Genomic DNA, 14,384 nt, shown 5'->3' with positions numbered 1-14,384 from the left:
TCTGCAACATCAGCTTTGCAAGAGTTGGCATTAATCCCCAAACTTGGGAGTAGAATCTGGGTGAAGTGAAGTCTGTTTCCTTGTATATACGTGTTTCCCTTGCCGCATCTGAAGCTAGCCTTCACCCTAAGCCCAGCCAGTTACCTCTACCTACTTCTGAGCTGTGGGATCTAGGTTTACTGATCTAAAAGGTAGAGTGTAGATTAGTGGTCTTGGATGACAAACAAACAAATCCTCAAAATGTGACCCATCACAGCCAACCTATATACTCCACACATCACTTCACCTCTAAAATTCAAACATAGATAAAACTAAGGGTTATACATGATCTCTTTTAGCAGATGCCAGAACCATGGTTTGAAATCATGTTCTTATTGTCAGCATTGGTGGCTGCACAGGTAAATGTTTTAAGTATGTGAAAGCTCTTCTCATTGAAATACAAGTCCACACAAAGACATACCACCTTTGGCTATGATTAGGATAAGGGTGTGTCCCCAGAATAAAAGACATCTACAAATAAATCACTTTCACTTAGTAAGTGTTAAAAATATAGTCAGTAGCATAAAACTTTTTCCTTCAGTAATTTACCACACCAACCAAAAATGTAATAACAGAAAAAAATTATATTTGCTTTTACTTAACTTGGCATATAATGGAAATAGAACCCTAAAATGTTCAGGTAAAATGCACAGCATAACTGCCTATCATACCCTAAAAGATATCCAGCTCTGATCCAGATAAAAGATTTAGGACACATTTTATACTGTTCTAGATCTCGTTCTGGACCCATTTGTGTGAGCAAATGTTGTGCCTTGGCGGAGGTACATGTGCTCTCTGAGTGCTCTTGTTCAGGTTTGCATTTAGGGAAATACACTTATTTGGTTTCTTGCTATGAATTCTTCCTACTCCATTCAAGCATGTACTAGGTATAAGCAAATTGATATTGGATTATGTGTAAAATTATGTGTGTTGTCATATCAACTGTTTCTACATGCTTGAAAGAATAAATCAAATCAAATCAAATCAAATTAGATGAGAAGATTACATTAAGTATGATGCTAAAGCCAGTAGCCAGTTAGGTTAGCAACAATATAGGAAGTAGCAGGAAACAGCTAGAATAAACACCTCTTTAAAACAATTTCAACACAATCTGAACATTATCACTTTCACAAAGGAAGGATTTATTGCAGGACTGCTGGATTAGGCTGCATCAGTTTTTTTCTTTTAAGGTGTGCCTAGTAAACTGCCAATTGAGTGTATCACCAGTCAGTCCAGTTTGAAAATATGGTGTTTGAGATGAGCTCATACAGTGTGCACCTCTAGGCTAATGGCAACAAAATTCACCTCGCAGCAGCTCTCATTTTCACACTTGTTTTTGTGCAGATTAAACAAGCTAGTTATAGCATGTAAATTAATGAGGTGGTGTTAGCCATTTTACCCTGTTTCTGGTTTTGGTTTGGTTCTGACAAAATGTAAGATGTAGGAGCAGATTACATTATAAACACATTTGCAAGTTTCTGTGCACAAGAAAACTAACATCCAGGAAGTTCACCTTACATTTGTTAGTGTAATAGTGCAGTGTAGTCTTTACATATAGGGGGTAGCTGTGGCTCAGGAGGTGGAACAGGCCATCACCTCACCGGAAGGTTGGCGATTTGATTCCCAGTTTCTCCAGTCCACAAGCTGAACTATTCTTCAGCAATACACTGAATGTCCAATTGCTCCTGATGATATCACCAGTGCGTGAGTGCTTGGGAATGTGAAGAGGTGAATGGGCAAATAAAGTGAAAGCGCTTAGAGTGCACTGCAATGCATAGAAAAGCACTATACAAGTATAAGACCAGTTACCATTTACAGATAAGCAAAATGAACTCAAGCTAATTTCATAGTTGAGTAAACTCTTGGCTGACCTTACAAAACAAATACCTTATCTATCTCTTATGGCCATTAACATGTCATGAACAACACAAGTTTGAAATTATGAAGCCATCCAAATACTAAGATTGTTTGACTGTCAAACCTAACTAAAATATTATTGTTGTTTGTGTTCATTTTATCTTTGTGAAATACCCCGAGCTAAGAGCTCTGATAGGATGTTGTAATAAGGAAATTCCTAGTAATCTTTGATTATTGTACCACATCCTTTATTTTTTCCCACACACTGCTGATATCCTTTAGTCAGAGAGGTCAACTGAAACTGGACACCGTGCCTATTTTCAGTGTTGGGGAAGCTACTTTGAAAGCGTAGCTTTGCAGGCTACCAATTACTTCACCCTGGAAGAAGTTAAACTACAGCAAAGCTACTCTAGTGAGAAATCTAGTTTGGTTAACTAAAGTAACTGAGAAAGAGTAGTTCAGACTACTAGTTTAGTTATTTGCAGTTCACTACTCCCCAAACCTGCCTATTTTACATAACACACATGCAGGCAGACACATGTGCTCACACACATACACAAAAACAACTTGCACTGAAGAGTGACGAAGGCTGAGAACATATCAAGACAAGTGTGTAATTTCACATTTGTCTGGACTGTCTGGATTAGTTACCCTACAACAACACTGCTGTCCGTAATGTCTTTGTTATTCCAGCTGTTGCCATAGCCACCAGTGGTAAGTGTTAGGACTGTAGAGGGAGCACCCATAATAAGAACATAACAACTGACCATATGTTGCAAGCTAGTTGCAACGTGGCCCTCACGCATTTAAAATGAGCATGCTTTGGGAAAATGTTCAGTGTTTGAATGAAAGAAGTTGAAAATCTGCACCCTTGTTTTAGCATCTTGTATAATTTAGCCACATTTATCAAGAAAGAGAAAAAAAATGAAAGGAACACAGCTTCACTCATAGACTTTATCAGGTGATTTTAGATTTCACATTTGACCTTTATGGGCAGTGTCAGTAAATCATACTGCAGATCTACAGACCCAGACATAGCACCATCACGCTTACAGTGAAACATACAGTCACAATAACATAGCTGTACTCATTCAACTGTATAAATCTTTGTGAGCAAAACAGAATAAGGTCACTTGCAAATTTCTGAACCCCTCTTGCATAATTCAAGCTAGTATTCATGCTCTATTTTCAGTTTAAACAATGTTTTCTCTATTCAGGAGGTGATTATCAAAACCATCATCTCTTTTAACTGAGTGCTTCAGTGTCAGTGCAGTAAAGGTAATGAATATTATGACCTATATCTACAAGTGTTTGAAAAGAAGGAAGCAATGAAAAAATATCCTCATTTTGTCATTTTTGCATGTGATTCTTTGTTTCACCAAAGATCCTCCCTGAAAATACCAAAACAGTGTCGCATCACAGTTCTTTAAATTACTGATGAATCACATCTGTAATAATTTGCCTTCTGATCTGGTATTCTAATGTGACTATATAAATAAGTAATGTAATGTGTTATTTGCATATTCAATTTACACTACTGTGTCTTTTCCAGGTCAGTTAACAACTGAATGGTGCTTTTTTTAACATTGCTTGAGGCTAATTCCAAACTGTCCCAGTGACAATGAACCTCTGAGGAAACCTTGTCTAACTATCCTTTAGAATAACAGTGTTGGCCAAAGTGATCTTTTAAACCAGTCAAATGCTTCACACCATAGCTTTAAGCTTAATAAAGTTTGCCAATTTTACAAATATGACCCAAATATGTTTTTAAAGAACACTAGAGAATTATATAATGGTCATGTATGAGCAAAGTGGTAAATTTGTGGAAGAATCAAACTAGATTTCTCTCACCAAGTGAGTTGTGCCACTGCACTTGTTTTGACAAACAGTCTGCTCGTGCAACCACCATGCAACTGTAGCACGGTCCTGCTTTGCTGGCAAACTGTGGCCCTGCATGGCTCTATACAGCCTGACCACTCTGTCCACCTGTAAAGAGAGTCACCAAACGCTGATGTGTGTTATCAGAAAGAAATAATTTGCTGTATGTTTGCTGTAGTACTCCCATAGGTTTCTGGCCCATGACCTGAAGAGGTTGAATTAGTCAAGACTTGTATGCCCATCATTGACCATATGGCCACAACATACATTTCAGAAAAAAATAATCTGGCATTCTCATTTAATTCACTCACATTCTCTCATTGTATTCTTGTAATTTTTGAGTGTTGGCGAATGTTTTGAATGGACAGAGATGAAAAAGTAGCCTATGATTTGCCTTGAACAACCCCTAACCACCAACACCTGCACATAAAATATCCATTATTTTGTTGTTAAATTTGCTAAATAATGTGACATGGTAAATTTAGTGCATTTATAAAAAACATTTAATAGCAGCTATACAGAGTTTGTTTACCTCTGAAAAGAATTCCCACTCAATGGAGAAGAAATTTGAACATATGTGCACTCCACGGGTAGGAGGGCAGTATTACACCATGCAGTGCAAAGCCTGCCGGAAAACTATTAGAGGAAGAAGCAGCAGCAGCAGCAGCAGCAGAAGAAGAAGAGGAGTCTGGCGTATTTCCGGTGAAATCTCGGGTAGCTTCCTAATGTTTGCATGCTACACCGTTGTGCTGTTTTATTGTTTTTATATGAAAAAAAAATCTTGTTTTTATTGGACGTTCGAAGTTTTTTTGCGTTTTGCCATGAGCTCTAAAAGTGTGAAAGTAATTAAACTTCAAAGACGAGAGGACAGTGGTTGCTGCCATCACTGCTGTGTCCCAATGTGTACTGCTTCTGCCAGGTTCAACTCTGTTATGAGTTTCCACGTGTTTCCCAAAGACAAAGAACTGCAGAAGAGGTGGCTAGCTAATATTCGGCGAAACAACCTTACTATCAACAAGCAAACAAGAGTCTGCAGCCGACACTTTAAGAGTACAGACTTAATAGAGTCACCGACTTCAGCCAGGCAACTGAAAAATGGCGCCGTCCCGGTGCTTTTTCAGTGGAACAACTTCACCCCTCCTGTCTCACAGGCCGACGGAGACCAAAATGATGACCCCCCAATGGATGTAGAACACAACGATCATAACTACTGCTCCACCGCTGAACCTACGGCACTCACTGATCGTCTCTGTGCGCAGATAGAAAGGTTACGGGGACAAATAGAAAAAAGGGTTGTCGGCAACAAGTTCGGATTGGAGCGATTTTCAGCTTCCGATGATGACATAAGGTTTTACACAAGGTAAGTTAAAATGTAATTTCTTCAACATTTCTAGCTGGATTCGAGGCTATAAATCATATGTTCAATGATGATGTAAGTTAATGCATGAATTGCTGTAAGATGTTTCATAGGCTTACCTAATGCACATTCCTTTGCTTGTTGATGTGTACGTACACATTGAGAGCCGCTGTACCAAAGTCACATTCCTCGTGTGTCCTACAAACCTGGCCAAAAAAAAAGCGGATTCTGATTCTGAACTTCTGTTACTCATTCACAAATGATCACTGACCTTATGTGATTAGTTTATACTTAATAGATAACCTATTTAAGAAACATTCGTTCACATTTACTTGATGCCTATATTGGTATTCCGCCATACCTTGGATGAGCACTGCTGTGTTTGTTTCTTACTACTCTGTGTACATCCCATAGTGAAAACAAACTTGGAAATGTTAAACCATGGTATGGATTACACACTTTTATTTACCCTTCAGAAAGGCTGTTAATTACTACACCTCTATATCATTGTATTGATAAAATTTAAACTATGATGCAATTCATTTGTTACTTTTTGCAGTCATGTCAATGTACATTTCTGCCACAAAGATCAGGGACAGCGTGAAACACTGTAATAAATATCCTGTGATTGAAGAATGAATGAAAATCTTTTATCTTCCTCCTCCTCAAAACAACATACTGGTCTCTCACATATGGTCTGCCAATACTGTCATTGGCCTTTCACTGTGTACTGTACAGTTAAGTGCACATGTAACACATTTACATTTGCCCCACAGGTTTGCAACTTATGCTCACCTGATGGCCTTTTGGAGGCAGATCGAGCCGGCAGCAAACAAAATTGTGTGGTTGACAAGGGCAGCGAAGACTGCTGTCCCGCACCCTGGCAGTGCAACGGTATATTCTATTTTTTTAATGTTGTCCTTAGGAAGTGGAAAATGTAATTCCCAGTTAATTGTTTTGCTTTATAATACATTATAGTTGTCAGGTTTCTCAGTGTGTACAAGTCACCATCTTGAAGTGTCTTCCATTATGTTTGTGCTAGGTTTAACTTGTCAGGTAATGGTTTGTCTGTGTAACCTGAAAGTAAATGTATCTAAAATGTACTGTACTGTTCTTCTGTTTACAGTCTATGCAACCCATCGATGAGTTTTTTCTGTTCATGACCTATCTGTCGATGGGTCTGATGCAGAACGATCTGGCCCACAGGTTTGGAATCCACCCGTCAAGAGTGAGTTCCATCATAACAACATGGGCTGACTTTCTTTACACTGTACTTGGAGCTGTGGGAATTTGGATGTCTGAGGAGGCAGTAAAGGCTCAGCTGCCAGATGTTTTCAAAAACTGCTCAGATACACAAGTGGTGTTGAACTGTATTGAACTACGTTGCCTAACATCAGACTCCCTCCTCCATCAGAATGGTGATTTGTGTGTCTACAAATCTTACAGCACCTTTAAAGGGTTGATTGGAATGGCGCCTCATGGGGCAACGACCTTTGTGTCAGCTCTTTACACAGGTTCGATGAGTGATAAAGAGATCCTGAAGCAGTCTGGCATCTTGTCTCTTATCAGTCCAACAACAGCCATCATGGTAGACAAGGGTTTCCTTTTTGAGGACTGTGTGCCCTGTAAGGTCTACACACATGCCTTCCTGTCCAATCCAGCACAGCTGCCTGTGCCAGAAGTCAGGGAGGCACCGTCTCTTGTAAGACTGAGAGTCCATGTTGAGCAACTCATTCAAAGGGTGAAGGACCACAAGATCTTCAGTACAGTAATCCCGATGTCATTCTCAGGTAGCATCAATCAGCTCTACACAGTTGCCTGCATCTTGGTTAACTACCAAAATGGGCCATTAGTTAAGCACAACATTTAAACGTCGTTAGTTAATATGGAGCTAAATGTTACTTCACTTACTGCTGTGCAGTTTATTTTTGGAATGTTGTTAAAGAATCATGGAGTGTAATAACAGCTGAAAGGTGCCACAAGTTGGTTGACTCCATGCCACACAGATGTGAAGCAGTTATAAAAAACTGTGGTCATACAACTAAATATTAGTTTAGTGATTCACAGGATTGCTAAATCCTAGAAACAAAAACGTTTGTACAAAATAGTTTTGTGTTTGTACAGTCAACGGCAGACACTGCTATTTTTTTTAACACACCCCTTTCAACTAATTGCCCAATTGCACAGCCTTAAGAGCGTGCATATCATGAATGCTGGGTCTTGTTTGCTTTCTGAGAATCTACTGCACCTACTGGTAACTTGTTTGCCATGTAGCAATAAAAAATATACTAAAAACCTGGATTATTCTGGTTAGTCACATTGTACTGCTATTATTTTGAACAATACTGTATGTATATGTATATAAAGCTCAAGATAGTACAGTCCCTGTACAATCTCAACATGGAATGCAAGTGGTAAGATAGATATGGTAGACTAAAAACTACAATATTTCTCTGATTAGACCATGTTCACAAGACATTTTTATGTTATAGTACAATCACATAAAACGGAAACACTTGTACAGTAGAAATGCACATAATGAACCTGTGCTGAGGGAAACGTTAAATAAGCTACAATGGATATTTTACCAATAATATATCAAATGCCAATGTGAATGGAGTCTCATAGATTCATCTACAAAGAATGAACTGAGCAGGCAACTCCTCTCAGCCTCACAGAGCCTTATTATAATGAGTTTCAGCTCACTGTGCAACTGTCCAGTTAGTAAACCTAGCTCTCTGTTATAACAAGATACTTGTTCGAATGAGATGCGTTCAAGTTAAAATGAGATTTTCCTCATTATTACAACATGTTGTATTTTTTTCCTTATGAAGCCATAAGCTACTGTATTTTCCCATAATGGCGTGAGCCATGCACAGCTTGGAGTTAGTGCAGCGCACACACTCACTTTGAGCAATTCAACAGCCCCTCTCTTCTCAACACCTCCTATTTCAACTTTCCACACAATGACTAGCGTTGCACCGAAGAGGTGCGCTCCAGCCGGTGCTTGGTAATGACTAATCAGACAGTTAAATCCACACAGTAATTAGTCCACAAAATAACACGAATGCTACTCGTGAGCAAATACTCTGCACTTCCTGATTATGTTTTAGGCATTACTGACAATAGATGAAGTCAGTGTGTCTGCTGTTACTCACACCAAGTTGCGCAGGACTCACATTAGGGAGTAGACTTGATGTGATCCACTTTAGGGGTGTGATGTGATATACTGGATAGCTCCTTTGAAACTACATATGTTGCTCATGCAATGGCCCCCAGATGCAGTGGCCTAATACTTGAGCAAGATAATTAAGAAATGTACACGCAGTGCGTATGGGAATAAGGCTGCAGTCACCACTGTTCACATAACTAGGCTACCAGGTGGAAATAAAGTATACATGTTGTCAAACATCTGACAGTACTCATGTATGAAAATTTGTCATTGTTCCCACCCCTAACTGCAATAGAAGTTAGCCCTAGCCCGTTAGTTTACCATCTTTTCTCATTTTGGTATGTCAGGCAGCGATTTGCTCAATATGCTTATACTCATAGAAGCTTGGGTTACAGTACATAACCATCGTTCTATTGTGTATAGGCCTGGCCCTCTAAGAGTTGTCCTACTGGGATAAAAGCATAACTGGATGTCGCCAATGCCCAGCTAGCTCACCGAAGCCCATTATAAAGAAACGTCTCAGCCCAAAGCCCATACCCAACTGTAGCAGGCCAAAGGTAGAACACCCCCTCTCCTGTGACAGGCCCTTGTCCATATTGCAAGCACCATTGCGCTGAGAGGGACCACTAAATGCACTTACCTGACCGAAATCTCATTTATTTTGATAGGTTTTATTCATAGCTCACTTGGACTCATACATTTGGACAACATTTTGTAAAATACTTAAAAAAAAGATTAAATATCCACAATATGATACAACCAAAAGTTGATGAAAAAAATTGAATTATAGCCCAGTTCTAGATAACCTAAACTTTTGTTATGTATTGTGTCCTTGTTGGATAAAGAAAACTACAAGATAACGGAAGTCTTAGTTTTGTGCACATAAGCACATACGTTTAATTACCATGGGGAGCGGGGAAAGAAGGGAGGTTCACATAAGTGAGGATGAGGGAATATTAGGAAAACTGAAACCATCCCTCTCACACACAGCAGAGACAGCCACATGACAATCACAAATTCTTTCCACCCCTACATGGTAAAGTCAGTAACACTTGACTGGTGGTGGTTGTTGATGTAAAGCACTCTAGAAAAAATCAGGTTTGAATGCTGCACCCTAGACAAAGATGAGGCCCAAACTATAACAAAATGTTAACTACCTCAGCGGGGCGTAATACATAAAACACTTAAAAGCAAGAGTTAGCAGGTCTCACAGAGAGGAAATAAGTTCACAGTTAATTGCTTCATCTTTTTTTTTCTGCCAAATAAACCCCCAACTCGTTGCCTAGGATGCAGCCACTTTTTCTACAAAGCAACAAAATAAATACTGAATACAATTAAACAACATCAAGAAGAAGAAACATTTTCCTATCAATCTTGTTTAACTGTGAACATTGAATATTAACAGTGTTTGTTTCCAGACTACAGTGCACAAAGCTTCCTGTAGCCTTCTAAAACTAAGAACACAGTGTCTGAGTTTTCTCTAGTGCTTTTACAGACAACCAAACCTGATCATCTAAATGGTGCCATCCAGGGTTTGTGTCAATGTGCTTGAGTTAGCCTGTTTGAGTTGCAAATCACTTTCGATTTCCTGCTTGCCACACCTGTGGAAAACCAGTCAGATTTCGTGTCACTGCCAACAATTAAATCAGCCCCTAAATAACTGTGTTCACATTCAACAGTTTATCCAATTTAAGCTACAAATTCCATGCAAGTCTTTAACGTGTGTGCTGAATAAAACAATAAAATAAGGATCTTCTAAATGGAACATCTTTGATTTTACGAGTACTCCAAAAAGTTAGCATTGCACTCCTATAACAGTGTAGAATACTACACAACTGGAAGGAGCATTTAATTATGACAGACTGAGACTGACGCATGTTTATTGTGGCTGAGCTTAAAACAAAAACAAACAACATACACTGCCAGTAAAAGGTTTGGCCACACTTTGCCGTTAATTTGAATTGAACAGTGTGTCCAAACTTGACTGGTATTGGGTGAGAAAGTGCCATAGCTTACCCAGAGACTGGTCCATTTCCTGTCCTTTCATTTGACTGCTGGTCCAACTCTGAGAGTAGCTTCAGTATATTAAGTGCAGCCTGTGGAGGTGAAGAACAGTTCAGGTTACTGCAGTGATCAATTTCACCAGGCAACTGCTACTCACTAAAGTAGTCACTTGTGAAATAAGAGTTATATTGTCTTGGGAGCATGTACTGTAAAAAGGAGCTGATGCTCAGGAAGCAGTGACTCTGTATACTATAGTTTCCAATTTGAAAACATCTGCTTTAGCTATGTGTTAAGGCTGCACAGTCTACACTGGTTGGCAAAGAAACTGAAGTAGAAACTCCTAGGGGTGATGTACAAAGTGGCACTTTTTTAGCTACAATGCTAATGTTGCTAGCAGTAGATCACTACACTAGAGGCTCAAACACTATATATAAAAACAATCTTAGTAGTGGTAGTTGCATGCTGCTGTTTCATAAGTTAACTAGGTTGCCTGTCTTTGTCTGATCTGGATATGAGGGTCATATGTTATTTGACAGTTTGGGAAATTCAGTAGGCTAACTAGTTTCGTATCAGTTCATACAGTGGTCAACAATGATTGGCTGCATGCACAAAGATCAGCACAACTAGGGTTAAAGTTCAACTAAATTAAACTTTCAGCACACATTTGCAATATTTCCTAGTCACTGCTGAGGTATCCAAACCCCTACTATACTAAAGGTTTACAGTGGCTTTTGGCTCAGTGTTTGTCTTTTCTACAGTCATTCTTCATAGTCATTAGATTGTTAGAGTATTAAATCATGAACATGCATTTAGCAGTTTTTGAACTAAATACTCACCATATCATGACAGGATTCTACGTCTTTCCCAATCCCATGACTGATGAGTGGTGGCTGAGAGGAGCAGTTGATGAGTGACACAAACTCATTCTTATTGTTTTTTGGAAAATCTTTGTATTCCACCTGCAGGCAAATAAAATCATTCAGTGATAAAAAACAAAACTCTTTTTTGCATGTGCTGCATGGTCTTGTTTATTAAAGCAGAACACAGTTACCTGCAGACCCTGCACAGATGCAAGGTAGCTGAGCTGTTCCGAGGGCCTGGTGAGGGGTCCGTGGGGCAGTTGGTTCAGGTTATTTTTGTTCTTCAGGATAGTCTCAGCGGTCAGGGATGTGCCTGCATAAAGCAGCTCATTGGCAATCATGGCAGTAATTGTGGCCTTGCCTGGGTTGGACAGAGCTCGACTGTAATCCTTGACCTGGGATCCTTGGCAGACCCCGACTGCTTGAGCCACCTCAGGCACCATGGGCAGGATACCTGCAGGCAGCTGCTGGGGGCTCAGGTAAGGCAGGCGGAAGTCTTCCTCCTTGGAACCTTAGATGAAAAACAGAACACCACACATTCTAAATCACATTCATTAACAAAAATAAAATGATAGATTGTACAGTATGACCACTAAAAAAAAAAAAAAACTAACCCAAAGCCACCTCCTCTACAGAGCCGGGTTCAAAGAAGGTCACTTTCCGACCATCTCCAGGTTTTTTCACTGGGGTCTAATTAATACAAAAACAATATGCAAGTTTAACACAATATCTTGCCTGTGTTATGTTTATAAGACTTGGTTAATAAAAGTACCTTTTCATCAGTTTTGAGTGCCGGTTTAGGGGGCTGAGGCTGAGGCACTTTATATCCCAAAAGCTCCAGCATTTTCTCTGCTGCATTCCTCTTGGCCACCTTCTTGCTAGGTCCCATTCCCTCTGCAGACTGGCCACACACAGTCACCTGTACCAGATCAAAAAAACCAAATGGGTGAGAAATTAATATGCAAAGGAAAACGGAGCCAGATACTGCATAAGCCATGAAACCAGCATACCTAGGCTGCTGCTGGCTTACCTGCATGACAAACTCCCTGCGCCGTGGTAGACCTCTCTCAGTCACAATGCTGTATTCTGGCTCCTTCTCCTTCTTGGCTTGCTGGATCTGAGCCAAGCGACTGATGGGATTCATACCCTGACCATACTCTGGGCTGGTCTGCAGCTGTAGGTGTGACAGATTAATCAATATTTAATGAAGACTCTTTAGGTCTGTATTGATTATCCTCAGTCCACTACCTGCACTACCTTGATGATGGATTTGGTTTTCTTTTTGATGCGTGGCAGCGTCTTTTCCACGCTGGGTATATGGGGTAACTTCTTCAACTCCCCCAGCACTGCTGCTGCTGCAAGCTTCTTGGCTATCTTTTTAATCTTTCCCTCACCCTCTCCAGTGAACTCCCCAACAATAACACGCACTACAAAACTCTTCATGTGTGGAGGGCCTTCTTCCTTTAAAACCTGGGGGGTGGGGGGAGGGAATCAAGACTTGCAAATTAAGATGTGGAGAAGCGCTGATGTTCCATAACTGAACTGGGTAAGAACCTGGGCAATGCCATGCATGTTATCTACACATTAATGAAATAATGTATTCCTTTTAAAATTTATAAAAAGAAATGTAAAAATAACCTCAAAGTTGACAGGTAAGTTGCGCTTAAGTGCAATTTCAAACACTTGACTAATTTCTGATTTGTTGAGGTTCTCCTCCTCAGGCTCTCCATTCATCTGTCAAGAGCAGAATTGTATATTTAAAAACAGAAAAGCAAGAAGTCAGAATAAACTTGCATTACTTCACACTGTGTGCGCCTCCTTTCTCACCACTGGCAACTGCTGAAGTATTGGCTCCTTCTGGAGCACTTTCAGGGCCTTGGCAGCAGCATCATGCTTGGCTAACTGCCGCGTGCGTCCCTTCCCGAAAAACTGCTGGCCTCCGATGGAAAGCTCCATGTGGTATGTCACTGGTCCTACTGGAGGAAAGGGATAGTAGTACCTGGACACAGAAGAAAGTCAAATGCAAACATTTCCATCTTCAAAAAAAGAATTATATAATATAACATTAGGACAAAATGGTCATCTAACTTTCAAGTGAGGGAAACTCACTGTTGCATAGAGCGCTGGTAAGGCCCTGGAGCCCGGACATTGTAGCTGAAGTTTGGTGGTCTCATCCCCGGGTATGGGTCAATGGGTTTATAAAGAGGCTTTTTACCAAGCTTCATACATAATGCATTCAACTCCATGGTATGTGTTATGCCATCTGCTATAAAACCAACACACATAAAAACAACAAAAGTGAAAGATACAAGAATGAGTACAAGGATGAGGCAGCGACAGAGCCAGTGGGAACAGCCCACCTGAGTTCTTGCCTGTGTTACGGGGTGTCCTCACAGTGGGCTTCGGAAGTGTTGTCTCAGAAAGGGCAGCAGCAGCAGCAGAATGCTGGGCTTTCTTGATGCTGGTCCCCTCTGCATCCCAGTGCTGATCTCCCAGAGTGAGCCTCACTGAGAAAATCTGACAGAGGAAAAACATTATATCTTCTTACTACCATGAACTTGTGATAAAGACAGCAGCATTGATGAAATCACATCATAGGGTAGTTCGTACTCTTACTGTACCTTGGAGTGAGCTGGTCCTTGCTCACAGAGCAGCTTATACTCAGGTTGGATTTTGTTGAAACGGGCTAACTCATTCACCAAACACATGGGGGTCTTCTCTTTAGGGTTTGCCATGTTAGATACTATAACAACAAAAATACCCAAAGCTTTTACATTTAAGTAGGCATGATTTTTAACACAATTGCAAAAGGTTGCTCCTATTCCTAAAGTCTGAGGACAAACACAGTCAAGAGAGATATGCAAGAACTTCTGAAACAAATGAGCATAAAAATTTATAATATTTCAAATGCAATGGCTATGATCTGTAGATATCCCTCCATAAATATGTACATTTTGATGGATATATGTGGGATGAGTTTAAAATGCAAGGAATCCAATATACAGTGGGTACGGAAAGTATTCAGACCCCCTTAAATTTTTCACTCTTTGTTATATTGCAGCCATATGCAAAAATCATTTAAGTTCATTTTTTTCCTCATTAATGTACACACAGCACCCCATATTGACAGAAAAACACAGAATTTTTCACATTTTTGAAAAAGAAAAACTGAAATATCACATGGTCATAAGTATTCAGACCCTTTGCTGTGACACTC

At 40.0% G+C, this 14,384-nt stretch overlaps 2 protein-coding genes across 7 annotated transcripts in view; one reads left to right on the top strand and one right to left on the bottom strand.

Annotated features, from left to right (window-relative positions):
• The first annotated feature begins 4,433 nt into the window (after positions 1 to 4,433).
• Positions 4,434 to 7,050, top strand: LOC109958994 (uncharacterized). 2 transcript variants are annotated; one of them, XM_020598012.1, is made up of 4 exons: positions 4,434 to 5,134; positions 5,908 to 6,025; positions 6,258 to 6,549; positions 6,634 to 7,050. In XM_020598012.1, the coding sequence occupies exons 1-4, from the start codon at positions 4,500 to 4,502 to the stop codon at positions 6,999 to 7,001; spliced, it is 1,413 nt and encodes a 470-aa protein (XP_020453668.1). In that variant the 5' UTR covers positions 4,434 to 4,499; the 3' UTR covers positions 7,002 to 7,050. The 2 variants fall into 2 exon arrangements, with proteins under 2 accessions (XP_020453668.1, XP_020453667.1); XM_020598011.1 differs by having other exon boundaries at positions 6,258 to 7,050.
• Positions 7,051 to 9,169: 2,119 nt separating this feature from the next.
• stau1 (staufen double-stranded RNA binding protein 1) overlaps positions 9,170 to 14,384 on the bottom strand; it is an 8,576-nt gene continuing 3,361 nt past the window's right edge. For 2 of the 5 annotated variants that reach the window (XM_020598024.1, XM_020598025.1), the window contains exons 3-15: positions 13,789 to 13,910; positions 13,528 to 13,684; positions 13,277 to 13,433; positions 12,995 to 13,166; positions 12,806 to 12,901; positions 12,425 to 12,637; positions 12,198 to 12,341; positions 11,940 to 12,086; positions 11,782 to 11,857; positions 11,359 to 11,678; positions 11,144 to 11,266; positions 10,320 to 10,399; positions 9,170 to 9,904 (exon numbers count right to left, since the gene is read on the bottom strand). In XM_020598024.1, coding sequence (XP_020453680.1) covers positions 9,817 to 9,904; positions 10,320 to 10,399; positions 11,144 to 11,266; positions 11,359 to 11,678; positions 11,782 to 11,857; positions 11,940 to 12,086; positions 12,198 to 12,341; positions 12,425 to 12,637; positions 12,806 to 12,901; positions 12,995 to 13,166; positions 13,277 to 13,433; positions 13,528 to 13,684; positions 13,789 to 13,910 — 1,895 coding nt within the window. In that variant the 3' untranslated portion in view covers positions 9,170 to 9,816. The remainder of the gene's footprint in view (positions 9,905 to 10,319; positions 10,400 to 11,143; positions 11,267 to 11,358; positions 11,679 to 11,781; positions 11,858 to 11,939; positions 12,087 to 12,197; positions 12,342 to 12,424; positions 12,638 to 12,805; positions 12,902 to 12,994; positions 13,167 to 13,276; positions 13,434 to 13,527; positions 13,685 to 13,788; positions 13,911 to 14,384) is intronic. The other 3 variants (XM_020598026.1, XM_020598027.1, XM_020598028.1) reach the window with 3 other exon arrangements.

This window comes from Monopterus albus, unplaced genomic scaffold (genome assembly GCF_001952655.1).
Source record: "Monopterus albus unplaced genomic scaffold, M_albus_1.0 scaffold36.1, whole genome shotgun sequence".
NCBI classification, from domain to species: domain Eukaryota; kingdom Metazoa; phylum Chordata; class Actinopteri; order Synbranchiformes; family Synbranchidae; genus Monopterus; species Monopterus albus.
This window is presented reverse-complemented; position numbering and strand designations above follow the sequence as displayed.